This window comes from Ochotona curzoniae, unplaced genomic scaffold (assembly GCF_017591425.1).
Source record: "Ochotona curzoniae isolate NIBS_2020 unplaced genomic scaffold, NIBS_Ocur_1.0 contig_43, whole genome shotgun sequence".
Taxonomy (NCBI): domain Eukaryota; kingdom Metazoa; phylum Chordata; class Mammalia; order Lagomorpha; family Ochotonidae; genus Ochotona; species Ochotona curzoniae.
The window spans coordinates 30924564-30939000 of record NW_024466218.1 but is presented as its reverse complement, the minus strand read 5'-3'; the positions used below and the strand labels follow the sequence as shown (position 1 = coordinate 30939000).

Below are 14437 nucleotides of genomic sequence, written 5' to 3'. Positions count from 1 at the left end.
GAAATCAGAAATGGGTGAAACACACACGGTGGTGAAAATGCTAAGAGAGATTAACAGAATCAACCAAGTGTTTGGGAAGGGTCAAAACACCAGTGTCACTTGCTGGCCAGTGTCAGGAAGAATTAAACTCCAAAGCAACACCACATGCTTCCAGTAAAATCTACTCCCTTGCAATGTCTCTTTGATGTGGCAGCAACTACTAACAGAAACAAATTGGATGTTCAAGGGCAAGAGACTTTGCCACTAAATAAGATGATGTCATCCTTCCGGATAACAAACAGGAATGGGTGATCAGCTCTAAACACTGTGGAGTCGGGGAGCTGCTTCTCAACGATGTCGTTTCCCGTGGCGGCCGTAGCCTCGGTGCCCTCCTCGGAAACCTCTATGAACGATTTATGCATCAGCTTCGATATGTAGAGGCGGCCTCCGGAGGCTATCCCGGAGAGGTCAGCTCTTGATTCATCAAAGATGTCATTCAGCCCCAGGGCTCTCAGGTGTTCTTTGATTTCATAATCCTTCTCTATTTTGAACTGCGGCAGAAACACCTCAACATACTGAGATTTCATTCTTTTTGGATTGGTCCACTCCATTAGATTCCGAAAGGATAGGTTGTTTTCAATCTGCAGAAATAATTTCAAAATGACTTAAAATCATACAGTTCAGAATCAGATGAAACAAAAACTGCAAGGACATGGGGTGTTCCAGAGCTGCCTGTCTGTCGTGGAATTTTTTTATTTAACTTTGTGTAAATGGGCCCTCTGAGACTCTGAAATGGAAAATGATATAAATGAGTAGATCAAACACTTTCTTAACACATCCCATGTTTCATTTGTTCTTCTGTGACAGGGCATACCTTACACTGCAGGACGTTTCTGCTCTCTGTTTACATATGAGCTGACATAGCCAGAATGGAGCACTGGCCAGTAAAGGAATACGGGGACCTGAAATCATTGTTGAAAGTAAGGTGTTCATTTGTAATATTAATCAGACTTTTCTATTCATCCTCTCATCATGGGAGACTTAAAAATAACTATGTCTGCCTGGCTTGCAGGAGTAAACTAGTGGAGCTCCAGGAAACCCTAATATTAGGACCACAAGCTTTGGCCCTGAGAGCTTGAGGGATCAACACCTCCTAGTCCATCAGCTACCCTCTAGATAACTTGCATCTGAACTGATGTGATTATGTAGTGGGGGGAAACAAGAAGATGAAAGAAGTACGGGGTACATAGAAAATCCTATTAGTTACATGGTTAAGAGAAGGAAGCTCTCCAGCACCTTATAGATCCAAAACAAATCACGGACTGTGTTCACCAACTTCTGTATACTGAGAACTGAACAGAGTCATCAGATTTAGACTGAAAGCGCTTTTATTAAAGACCGTTCATAAATATTATAATGTTATAAATATTGTATATGAATATGTCTTTTCAAGCCCTAGTTCGTTGAAATTCTAGCACATCTTTCCAAAGATATTAAATTTTACCTATATTCTTATCAAGGAAATAATCTATATAATCGAATTTAGCCAGATTTCAAAACTCTCTGCATAACTTTTCAGTTAATCTGTTAACTTTTTTATTCAGAATTGGATTTTTTTTTCAGTTTAGCCCACTGAAGAACCAAGTTCCTCATTATTATGCTTAAAGAGTTAGAAACATATTTGAGATTATATTTAATTATGTTGAGATTTGCAATCAGTTATATTTAAGATTATAACAGGCAGGTTTATATTAGTCTGAGTCACACATTGTTAGAAAAAAAACTGTTATGGAGAAGAAAATGCAGACAAGGACAAGTCTACCTTTGACCTCTCTGCTGTCTGCTTGATCTGGCATCCTTTTTCTATTAATGTACATTGTTTAGGCTAGAATAATTGATATTACTAAATTTGATTACTATAGAAGTTCTCTAATTATTGGTTCAGTTAATATAAATATTGCATATTGTCACACCTTAACAGCGCCAACCCTGTGACATTTCTCTTTCCTGCTTATATTTAAAAAGTCTGAAGATTAAAATCATTATATGCTTAAATAAGTTAGTTTGATCCACACCCTCCAAAATGAAGAAACTGTATTTTCAAAGCTTGAAAGTTATGTTTTTAAGCCATAGAAAAGGGGTCAGCATTGTGGCATAAAGGATGGAGCCATTGCCTATGATTCCAGCATCCTATATGGCACCAGTTCAAGCCCCGGTTGTACTTCTATACATTCCCTGCTAACAGGCCTGGGAAAGTAATAGAGGATGTGGTCCATGTTTTGGGGCCTGCACCCACATGGGTGACCTGGAAGAGGTTCCTTACTCCTGGATTCAGTCTGGCCCAAACTTAGCCATTATCTCCATTTCAGGAGTGAATCTGTGTGTGTGTGTGTGTGTGTGTGTGTGTGTGTGTGTGTGTGTGTGTGTGTAAATTTTCCTTTCAAATAAATAAATAGATTTTTTTAATTTAAGAAAAATAAACCTTAAGAAAGATAAAATTAATGTCTCTGGATAATAGAAAGATCAATTTCTACATATTCTTTCCACTTTCTGATTATCTGATAATACTTATGCATGATTTTCCAAATCAAAACACAGCAAAAAATTTAAAAGTGTTTTTGTGACTTTTCCATGTGGTTGAGATACTTAAGGATACACACACAAATACATATCTAATTAGCAAATTCCATGAGGCTCCCTTCCATATGTCATATGGTTGTGGTAAGGATCCAATCAGTGTGCAAAAACTTGGAAGCAGCCGAAATGCCCTTCAACAGAATACTGGATAAGAAAGCTATAGTTCACCTACTCCGTGGAATACTACTAAACTATTGAAAAAAAATCAAAATGCATTTCTTCATGGCCAAGTGGGCCCAATTGGAAACCATTATGCTAAGGGAAATGAGCCAATCCCAAAAAAAGTTAGATACCACATGTTTGTCTTAATTTAAGATGAAATGATTTCAATCCAAAAAATAGTACCTATAAATTGTAACATATTACAACCGCAAACAGCCTGCATCACATGCAATAAGATATTGTGATGTAACCAATGAACCAATAATCAATGACAGACTGCTTATGAACTACATCAAAGAACTGAAAAACTTGATATGCTTTTAATACCCTATGTTATTCCACAATGGCTCGAGAGAGCAGAGAAATCTTTCACCTTTTTAGAGTGTGTGAGGAAGATGTTAAGTATGATCTATCAAGATTGTAACAGGTAACTTACAGACAGCCGACTCAAATCTGCATTAGACAGCCTCTTAACAGGAGGTCATATGCACAGAGCAGGAGGGGAACCCAGAGTGGAACAGGAAGACAGTACCTCATCAAGAATTATCGGTATGCACACCAAGAACTACATCCCAACTGCCAAGAAGATCACAAAGAATTGCAATGCCCTTGTAGGCCGAGAACTCTGAGGTCAACCATTCCCTATTGGATCTCCCACATGGGATGGAAGAAACACAGATCCTTCCTCACAAGATTGAATGTCATCGGAACAAAGCCAGGAGCCCTGAGCAGTCCTTAGAAACAGAGCAACAGTAAACTTCCATCAGGACTCGGGATAGTGGCTTTCTCTGGTCCTTACTTAGTTCCAACTTTGGCTCTCCACCCTCTCTTGCAATGGACATCAGGGTTACTCCACAGCCCCCAAAATTAGATCAGATAGACAGAGACCAATAAGAAAAGCTTAGAATAGACAGGGAAAAGTCAGCTTGGACTACCATATACCTTACTACGTAGAACACAAAGATTAGTTACTCCTCACTAAGGTATTGAAGATTTCTCTGCATACCCCTCCTAGAACTCTTCTGCTCTTCAGTCGTTAACATATGGCTTATTAGAGTTATAAGCCTGTTTGGACTATCCTAAAATTCGCGAAGTTCAGTAAAAATTACTCTTGAATACTATAAGCTGCTAAATAAAAAAATGAAAATAGACATGAGATAGCTGAATAGTACCCTATAACCATTTTAAGGTCTATAGCAGCCAGTTTGGTATATACTAAAATTGAGATGTCAATGAAGTAGTTACAGGATGTGGTTAAGAACTTGCATTTTCTAACATTTTGGTCTCTCAATACCATGTTAATTAACTTCATGATTTGTAAATTTCCATGTTTCTTCCTGCAGTTGAATTTGTGTTGTGGTGTTTCATTGGAGGGGATGAGATTCTGCCAGCTCTACTTTCAAACCAGGGATGGTCTCCGAATGAAACTGTTGAATTTATCTGGACAATAAGATGCTGGACTCTGCATGGTCCATACCCACAATGAAGGAATCATGGACTGGTTATGAACTGCACTACTGTAACAATATGGAGGAATTTGATATGGGGGGAGGGCTTTTTGGAGGGATTGGAGGAATCCCAGAGCCTATGAAACTGTGTCATAAAATGAAATGATAATAATAATAAAAGGATCCAATTAGTGAACCACAGAGCATGAAAGCAAGCATGTAGCAGGGCTGAACAGACAGTGTCTGTCATTTCTTATTATCAGAGTAATATAGAAGTTAGAATATATCTATGCCTCTGGATTGCAGACAAGAGACTTAGAGTCAAGTCCAGAAGGAGACAAGGAGGAGAGACTGAAAGATCAGAACCTGTGTTAGTATGGATGCGTTTGGCTGGCATTAACTCTACATTGTGCTCATCTGCTCCTCCCCCTAAAACACTGGAAATTATCTAACTAGAAGTACACCCTGGGACCACGTGCTTTTATTCTTACGAATCCAAGACTGCATCATATCATGATGCTTAAGTCTATCAAGATTTCAGCAACACACACAGGGCTGTTGTCATTGTAAAGCATAAAGACCTAAACTTGTGCCTTCTGAACCCAGTAGCTGAGAGTTCAGAGGGCTCAACTTTCTGCCACTGGACGAAACTTATGCTAAACTGAAATAAGACAACCTCATATTTGTAATGATGCCTAAGATAATAGATACTTCTTAAATATCTATCAAGTAAATGAATAAATGGATATGATTCTAATATCCCAAAAGTTGAAATTCTAAAATTAGTGGATGAAAATACAATCAACAGTATTCTAAAATTCTTTTTCTTCCCCAGTGGGGAAGATGACAACAATAACTTACTTGTGACAGGTCACTCTGAGGCAGCAAAATGTACATGCTTATGCCCCCATGGTATCTGAGCTCAAGAACCTGCATGGGTGGGTACTGAATGGAAGATAGGTTGAACCGCCGCTCTTGATGCATCATGGCCACTGATTTCCCCCAACACTGAAAGTCAAGTTGCAAAACGTTACTCATTATCCCATTTCATTTTACCTATTTTTCCTGGACATATATAAATATCATACTTGGTCAACATGCTTTTGCTCAATCAGTTCTGCAGATTTTTTGAAGTGATTCAATATTGTATGCATTGGTGTGCATCTCAGTGGTAAAAACACAAATCTTAAGTATTGCTGATTGCGTTTCCTAACTGTGTGATCTCTGTTAAGTGAGTTCGCCATTCTGTCTCCGCAACCTCGTCAGTAGATGACAAGAGTCTTTTTTCTGCAGGGTCACTGTATGGATTAGATACATTAGTGTATCTAGCACTTGGAACATTACTTCGTGCTTAATGTTTAATGGAAACAATTTGTATAGTAAAGTATTTATAATCATTAAACAGCATTAAACTGGAAAATGAATCTATAGACTTTATCTCCTATCAGGAATATAATTAGTAAACTTCGAAACTGGCTAAAAATTTTATTCTGTGAAGATCATAATGTTTCACAAAAAAATATATTCAGATGAAGAGATACAATTTATATTTGGAAGGATGTAACATTACCAAACGTATCTATTTCACCAGTAAAGGAAAAGCGTATCCTGGCTTTACTTCAGAAAAAAAATATTGGTAATAAGTCATTCCCAACTGTAGATCCCACAATTAAAATCAGAAAACATTAAAAACACATTGTTGTCATGTTTTCTTTTTATAGGTCTCTAACTTCTGTATTTCTTTACATTTTGAAGATATTTTTTAAATGTTTATGGGACAGTTTTGGTTGTGCTTAACAAATTGTATTAGCAGAAAAATGAAAAGTATGCTTTATCAAGCAACTGAAAATGTGAATCAATGTGAGAAAAACACATGAGAATAATTGGGTTTAAAAGTGATGAATCCAGCATTTAGTTATGTAAGTACTTTCATTACTTGCAAAGGAATACTCTTGGGAAAAAACTTGCTAAATTAAGTAGGAGATTCCATACCGTGGGAGATCTGAAACGGCAATGGAGTGTTTCCCTCTTGGTGAAGGCGGATTCCCACTTGCCTTTGAAGTACACGGCATTCACAAGCACCATGACGGCGGATGAGCTTATGCTACCATCAGAAAACACACTCTTGATTTTGCCTTCAGAACAATTAAGTGGAAAAAATGTTCATTTTTTTTAAAGAAAAAAATTAAGAATATCTTAGAAACCATTCATTGATGACGTTTTCTTACCATGCAATACTTGTAATAAAAATTAAGATATGAGTGATAACTAGTTAGTGTTTATGTACCCAGTATTGCTTAAATACTTTGACAGTAATATTTTGTTTAATCCTCACAAAATCCCAACAAGGTAGGCTCTTCTGTAGCCTCTTCTCCTGTTGAAGATGCTAAGGCATAGAGGGAATGGGCAACACACACATGACACAGTACAACCAGCAAGACCTCCCCCAGAGTCAGACCTCACGGACACAAAAGTGTCTTTACCTCATTGCCCAGGCCATAGCCAGTCACTACAACACTCCAAGTGTAATTTTCCTCTAGTCGTTTGAAAGAGCAATCGCCTCTTTTATTAATGAACCTTTCTCTGAATTGCCATGCCATGTTCAATTACAGCAATGAAAGACATAGCTCATGTCATCATTGGGCTCACAGTGCAGCATTGAGAAGTCAACAACCAGGATATTGGCTACAACAGACTAACAACACACCTACAGAATGAAATGTTACATTGTGGTAATCGAAAACAGTGTTGTGTAAGCCATCAAGAAGGGTAAGAGATTGAAGCTAATTCAGTAAACACTCAACATATTGCTAATTTATGAAATGATCCTAACACTACCCATTTGTATCAGTTATTATTTGATAATATGAGATCACATAAACATGGAATTTCTGACACTTAATTCAAATTACGAGGACTGCTCAACAAATCACATTGAAAACAAATACTAAATCAATTTTAAAACTAGCAATCATTACTTAGGATTATATGTACAAACAGCACCAATGTTAAAGTTGAATTTCTCAGAATTCATCTGTAATTGGCAAATATTTTACAAAACTATAGTATTGCACTCACCATTTGTCTCATTTTCAATCCATTTATTAATTTTATATCTGGTATCTTCTATATCATTTGTAAAGTCTACTCGTTCCACTTTGGCATTGTACAGTTTTTTGGCACACTCCATGTAATTCTAGGAATAAGAGCACAATTGTTGCATTTACGGATCATCACCATCCAGCCATGATTTTGTCTTTACCTCCCTGTCTCCCTTCCTTGTCCCACTCTCTTCCTGCTGGAAATCCTCTGTTACTTGTTGCACTTCAGGTAAAGTCCAAGCCCACAAACCTAGCTTACTCAAGTCTATTGCTCCCCAGCTGGCATATCACTTCAAGCCATTTCCTCCCTCACACTCTTGCACTTAGTTCGTCTCCTCTTATTAAGGTCTTTGGGCACTAAATCTGCCTGTATGTGTCTTATTTCCCACAGTTATGTCTTATTTTCTGGTTCCAAGCACTTGTGACTCTACTTGATAGATTCCTTCCACATATTTCTCCATGTCTTCAGTCGGTTTATCTTCATTTTTCTTTACAACTGTTATTGTAACACATTTTCCTTAAGAGCCCTTCATAAGACAGTAAATTCTGTGAAGTCAAGCTCATTTATGCATTCTCATTATTTTATTTCTAGCCCCAAGCCTTATCTTTTACATAATAATGATTTTACTAAAAATAAACTTTAAATAAAAGTTATCTAACTTATTATCACACCAGCTGTGCAAAAAATACACACTTAAGTTTTACAGAAAAGGCTTTCATAATTTCAATACAAAAGAAATTTTGCAAACCATATATTGTCAGAGGTTATCCTGGTAAATTTAATAGAATTTTCAATTCTGATGACAAGAACTGTCTGATTATTTGCTGTATACCTTCAGGATGAGACTCAAAACATCCATAATACTCTTTCTAGTATGTGTGAGGTAATATTTCTCTCTAGTTTTAAATTTTTGTTTCCTTAACAGTTAGTCAAATGAGCCATAATTTCATATTATTGGTAATCTGTGTATTTAAGAAAGGGCTCTTCAAATCCTTTGCCTAACTTTTATTTGCTTGTTTTCTTGCCATGAAGTTTTTTTTTTCTTTAAGTTTCTTACGGATTTTGAATATTCATTCCTTATCATATACATGATCAGCAAATATTTTACCATTCCAGAGGTGATCTCTTTCTGTTGACTACTTCATTTTGTCATGAAAGAAGCTTTTTAACTTTATGTAATCCCACTTGTCTAGTTTTATTTCTGTTGGTGACTTTCAGGTCATATCCTATGTATCATGATCTGGTCCGATTGAAACTTTTCCAATATGCCTTCATCTCCTATCCATTTATCCATCCTTCCATCTCCATCCATTTACCTTGGGAATGCAGTCTAAGTCTTTAATATATGTCAACTTGACTCTTTGTGCCTAGTATGAAAAAGGAGCTTAATTTCATTTCTCTGCATTTGGCTGGCCAGTTCTCCCCATGTCATTTATTGAATATACTGTCATTTCCTCACTGTGTGTTCTTGGAAACATTGTCAAAAAATGTGGCATAGGGGATTAAGCCTCTGCCCGTGACACTGACACTCCATCTGACCACCAATTTAAGTCTTGAATGTTGTTACACTTCCAATCCCACTCTGCACTAGTGCATCTGAGAAAGCAGTGGAAGATGGCCCAATTCTATCCCAGGGGACGTACAGGCTCCTGGGCTAAGCCTGGCACATTCATGGCCACTGTGGCCATCTGAGAAGTGAAGCAGCTGATGATGCAAGATTTTCTCTTGTGTTCTCTCTCTCTCCCTCCGTTTCTGCATTTTCCTCTGCAACCCAACCTCTCAAATAAATATTTTAGAAATTAATTATAAATGTACAAATTTATTTCTGGACTGGCTTATCCGTAGGTTTTAGCTAATACTGTTTGACTTACTGCAACTTTGTAGATTAATGTGAGATTAATCTGATGTCTTTTGGGGGGCTCAAGATTATTTTGACTCTTGGTGGTATTTTATGACCCCACATGAACTTTAGGATTATTCTATTTATGTGAAAAATGACATTGAAATTTCAATTAGGATTTTATTGAATCTGTAGTTCACATTTTAACATTTTAACATTTTAACAGTACTAATTCTTCTAGCCTTTGAACACAGGATATTTTTCATTTTTTGTGTCTACTTCCAATATGTGTCTTTCTCAATATAAATTCAATGATAGTTTGGATACAGCTAGAAGGTGTCTTGACCACTGGACCAAGCATCCATACTTCCTTCTTTTTGTTGCAAAGGGAGTTTCTTCTATAAACTTTCCTACAGCTTCTTTCTTTGCTGCATCTCATAAGTGTGTGCAACATTTTTCTACTTCCATTTCTCTCAAGGCACATGTCTACATTCCCTCTTAATTTCTTCAGGGAAAAAGTTATTCCTACAATATTTCCAACTTTTATGTAAGCATGAAAGTGTTTCAAAATACTTTCTTTTTAAATAAAAGGAGGATCTAACAGGTCTTCCTCATTGCTGAACTCTGAGTGTTGTAAGAGAAGTCAAAGATAGCTGATGACTAACTGAGACACAGAGAAGCCCCAGGGTCTAGAGAAGCGCTGTGTGGAGGAACCTGCACATGTCCACTTGAGCACTTTCAACGGCAAGTGTGAAGCTGAGGCTAAAGCTAAGTTGGGAGGTATGACTCATCCTGCAGCTCTAGAGACCCAGACACAGTGGATGCTGTCACAGACTGTAAGCTCTCCTAGGAGTTCAATTCTCCCATATAGAAAATGGCAAATGACTGAGTCAAAATCCCAAAGAACACTCAAATTTTACACATGTTTGAAGGGAAAAATAAAAGCAAAGACCCCTAAGATGAAGCAGCCAGAGGAGAAGTTATGAAAGCAAGAGAAATAAATAGGAATTCCTTTGTAAATAACTCTCTTGGAAAGATTCAAAAATAGAAAGCAAGCTAATGCTTCATAATTGACAGGCTACCAAGGTATTTGGGAGTGGTGTTGGGTAGGTGCAAAAAATTCAGGTGGGTGACAAACGGACGGAGCCATAATGGTTGGGTGTAAGACAGCAGCTGGAAAAATTGCGGGTGATGATTAGCTTGCGATGTCACCGAGGTGGAGTTTTATTCCTATATAGGGAGTGGAGAATTCAGGGGAAGAAAACACGGTTACTGTTTTCTTAACAGTAGCAACAAGGTGAGCAGCAGCAGGTTCTCCTAGCAATAAACACTGCAGAGCACAGACTAATCATGATGTGTGGTGTGGAAAGTGTATCCCAGGCCGCCTAGCCCAATGACGAATGCATTTCCAACACAAACACCATACGGAAAGGAGAGTAGCTCGAGCAAGCCTGTTTCCCGCCTCTGTGTTAGGTCTGAGCTTCCCATTCTGAAAAGATAAAGTGACTGTTGGAAAGATGAAAAGAACAGATAAGAAAAAAAGTGATGAAAAGGAAGAACTCCCAGGTAGAGTGCAGACCTGTCAGTAGACCTCAAACTCTGGATACATAATAAATGCTTTCCTCTGCTACAATATACTCTTACAAATGGAAGGATTGCACCCACCATTACAGCTCTACATCACTTGGTGTGGGCAAATTCTCTTCTGCTTTTGGAGCTCATCAGCCAGGGGACTCCAAATATGTGATTCAATGGATGGAAAGTTAAATTTGAAAATGGTGATGATGTGTTGAAGACACCTGGGAACATGATTAATAGCCAAAGGGGAAAAGATCACCTTTCTATCTAGTTCGGTAAAAATGGCACAAGGCTTTGTGTTGGGTTGGCCAGCAATCTAGTCCAGAGTAGAAATAGCCTTCTAATATAGGCAGTCTCACTTACCCTATGAATATCAAACACTTTTTCTGCAAAAACACCATTGACGATGCTTAGTTCATAATCCTTGTGCGATGCATTTATATCAGCAAGAACTCTTTTCAGTTGAGATTGGAGTCCTGGCTGTAATAAAAATGTATGCAAAAATTTATTTGTGGCCTTCAAAGATATATATAGTATTACTTACACATAAAATAAAGGAGGCATGTGATACTACAAAAAAAAAAAAAACTAAAGAATACCAGCACTATAAAGGCAGCAAATAATGCCATGTACAGTGCCTTAACCCTCCCTACAGTGTCTCACTCCTCCTCAGTGTTTGTGACCAAATTATTTACTCAAAAACCAATCTTTGAATAAAATTATTAAAAGGACAATGAATCTTGCTAGTACTCATTCTAAATGACTATCCGTTATCCATGCGGTTAACTGTGAACATAACAAGAGAAAATCGAAATGTTTAGTTCTATGGCAAAAACATGTCCAATACAAGTAGAATACTATTAAATTAATAACCAACAGATATATTATCAAACATTTTAGATGAAATAGCCACATGAAGCATGTTCTTTGAACTTGAAAGACTAGAGAACATAAGTCAATATTTCCATGAGTCAGTATTTTTTCTCTGAGTTGTCTTTACCTGACTGGTGGAGGAGTTCCTGTGTCCTGAGGAGCTGTGGAAATGAAGCATCTGTAGATGGGACACAAGCAGAGCTTATCAGAACCACAGAGATTAGGAAACACCAGGAGGCTTGAACAATCCAAGTGCTTCTTCCTCAATTCACTAGTAATGTAAAGATAATTCTCTCTATGACTCTAACAGGCTGAAAAGGAGCTTTAACATGCATTGCTTTGTCATGTCTGATTTCTCGTGGGTTCACCTTGATCAGGTTATATAGTGGCATTACTTTCACTAAAGTATGCTTGACTGGTCAGTCCACACATAGCTGGTGTAATTTCATACACTGCCCCTAACTTCACAGGTGTAAGAAGCTGAGCTCTACAGTTTCAGCGTTGACAATGTCAGCTGCTCGGTCCAACTCAGAGCACCTGTAGACTGATTTGTGACTTACAGAATGATTAGGTCTCTTTAAAAATGATTTGACAACTATAACTTTACATTTGGACCAATACAAATGAGGTCATCAACTCATGTGTTCATTGAACATTAAATTTCACTCACCAGATTTTCCCTTTTAATTTTCTGCCATTAAGGAATCATGGGATCTATCAGCATTTCCTACAAATTACTATCTCTGAATCTCTTGAAATTTTATATAAAATTGCATTAAGCTCCACCAAATTAGATACTGAAGTGCTGTGTCATCACCATTTGAACAGCTAATGTCTTTGTCTTCCCACACCCACCTCCAGTCACGTAAGAACCTCAAGTTACTAATAATGCAAACCTCAAGATTATTTGAATACACGTCTTATTTTACCCAATAAATATCTTAAAGCACAGAAATTCAAACTTTTGCTAACATTGCTTATTTTGGACATACACACTCAAATGAGTCACTAAAATTTAATTCAGGTAGACATTTGTACTGATTGGAGTTTTAAAACTACATTTTGTGTATCAGGCATGAGTTTCATTAGAAAAGACCCTATTTATTGGAGAGAGGATTTTTCTGACTGTGGATGCATATGTCATTACAGCTGACAGTTTTTAAATCACTCCCACTGTCATTACTGACAGCACTGCCCAAACATCTGCTGCCCAGGTCATTGTGGAAATACTAACTTGATGTACACTTCCAGGGGCTTCTAACTTCCTCTAAAAGAAGAGGCGTCAGACCCTGGGACTTTCTATTCTGCCTTGCTCATGTCTACTCAGGCAGTATTTTGCAAAAGTTGGTGTGCGTTAGAAAAGATTATTACAACCAAAACTGCTGGTTCCCATGCCCATCGCTTCTGATGGAGTATGTCTGGTGTGGTTCCCAAGTATTTGAATTTCTAACAAGGTCTCCAAAGTTACTGGTCTGTGAAACACTCCCTGAGAACCACTACACTAAGGCAGAAAATCAAAACTGTGGTCCTGGGAGCACTCCTAGGGTGTCAAGCTCAAAAACAGGTGCAGCATGCTCCCTGCTTTCTTTACACCTGCAGAGCGGTGTGTGCAGGTGTTACAGGCAACACCTGTGTCTTCCTGACTCCCATCATTGACAAAGACCAATGCTCTGAGATCTTTTGGGGAGACCAGTCCTCTTTCCTCCCCACTTAGCTGCAAAATCAACAGTCACCTGGTCAATCTGAGCAGCACAGTCCCCTCGGGCGCCCAGACGGACCAGTGCCAGTGCTGTGAAGAGGCTCAGAGAGGAGAAGAAAACGTTTCCATTACTGTGATTGCTATCCATCTCTCTGAAGAGATTGAAGCAAAATTCTGCGTTTGCTGCAGCAAGGGAGCCCATTGTGAAATAGGGTGCAGCCTAGGAACAATGAGAAAATTAGATCAATTTTGGTACATTTGCTAGGAATCTGATGCTGTCTATTGACTTTTTCTTTTTTCAATTCAAAGCTTCAAAACTTTTGGGTTTTTTCGACCTTAAATCATTGAATACCTTACAACAAAAAGGAAAAACTTGCTTCTTCATCCCAGCATCATTGTCATATTCTGAACTCTGATAAGAGCATACTCTGATACCCTTATTTCTCTCACACTGATACTCTCTTGTTTACCATTTCCACCCATTCAAAACAAATCCTTAATTCTTCTTGATGTGGCATCTCTATACTCAGATGTTTTTTGCATATTTTTTTATTTGAGACACAGAGAGATCTCCCATCCATTGGTTCCTCATATGTCTGCAAGGGGTGGCACCAAGAACCAGGAACTCAATCCAGGACTCCCACATTGACCCACAACGACCAGCTCCCAGGTATACATTATCAAGAAGGTGGAATCAGAAGTAAAGCTTAAATTTGAACCCAGAGCTCAGCGTGACAGTGTAATGGTTAAGGCCGTCGCTTCCCACGCCAGGATCCCACATGGGCGCCAGTTCTAATCCCGGCAGCTCCATTTTCCAACTAGCTCCCTGCTTGTGGCCTGGGAAAGCAGTCGAGTACAGCCCAAAGCATTGGGACCCTGTACCTGTATGGGAGACCCAGAAAGAAGTTCCTGGCTCCCGGCTTCAGATTGGCACAGCACCGGCCATTGCAGCCACTTGGGGAGTGAATCATAAGACAGAAGCTCTTCCTCTCTGTCTCTCCTCCTCTCTGTATGTCTGCTTTTCCAATAAAATAAATAAACCTTTTTAAAAAAATCTGAACCCAGGCACTGTGGTACAGGATGCAGGTACCCAGTGCAGCCCCTCAACCACTACAGTAA

At 38.3% G+C, this 14437-nt stretch overlaps 1 protein-coding gene across 2 annotated transcripts; it reads right to left on the bottom strand.

Moving 5' to 3' along the window:
• Positions 1–221: 221 nt before the first annotated feature.
• SERPINB7 (serpin family B member 7) lies at positions 222–13520 on the bottom strand. 2 transcript variants are annotated; one of them, XM_040984760.1, is made up of 7 exons: positions 13353–13520; positions 11747–11797; positions 11110–11226; positions 7305–7422; positions 6219–6361; positions 5088–5234; positions 222–620 (listed from the first exon to the last, which is right to left on the bottom strand). In XM_040984760.1, the coding sequence occupies exons 1-7, from the start codon at positions 13518–13520 to the stop codon at positions 222–224; spliced, it is 1143 nt and encodes a 380-aa protein (XP_040840694.1). The 2 variants fall into 2 exon arrangements, with proteins under 2 accessions (XP_040840694.1, XP_040840695.1); XM_040984761.1 differs by lacking the exon at positions 11747–11797.
• Between the last annotated feature and the right edge of the window lie 917 nt (positions 13521–14437).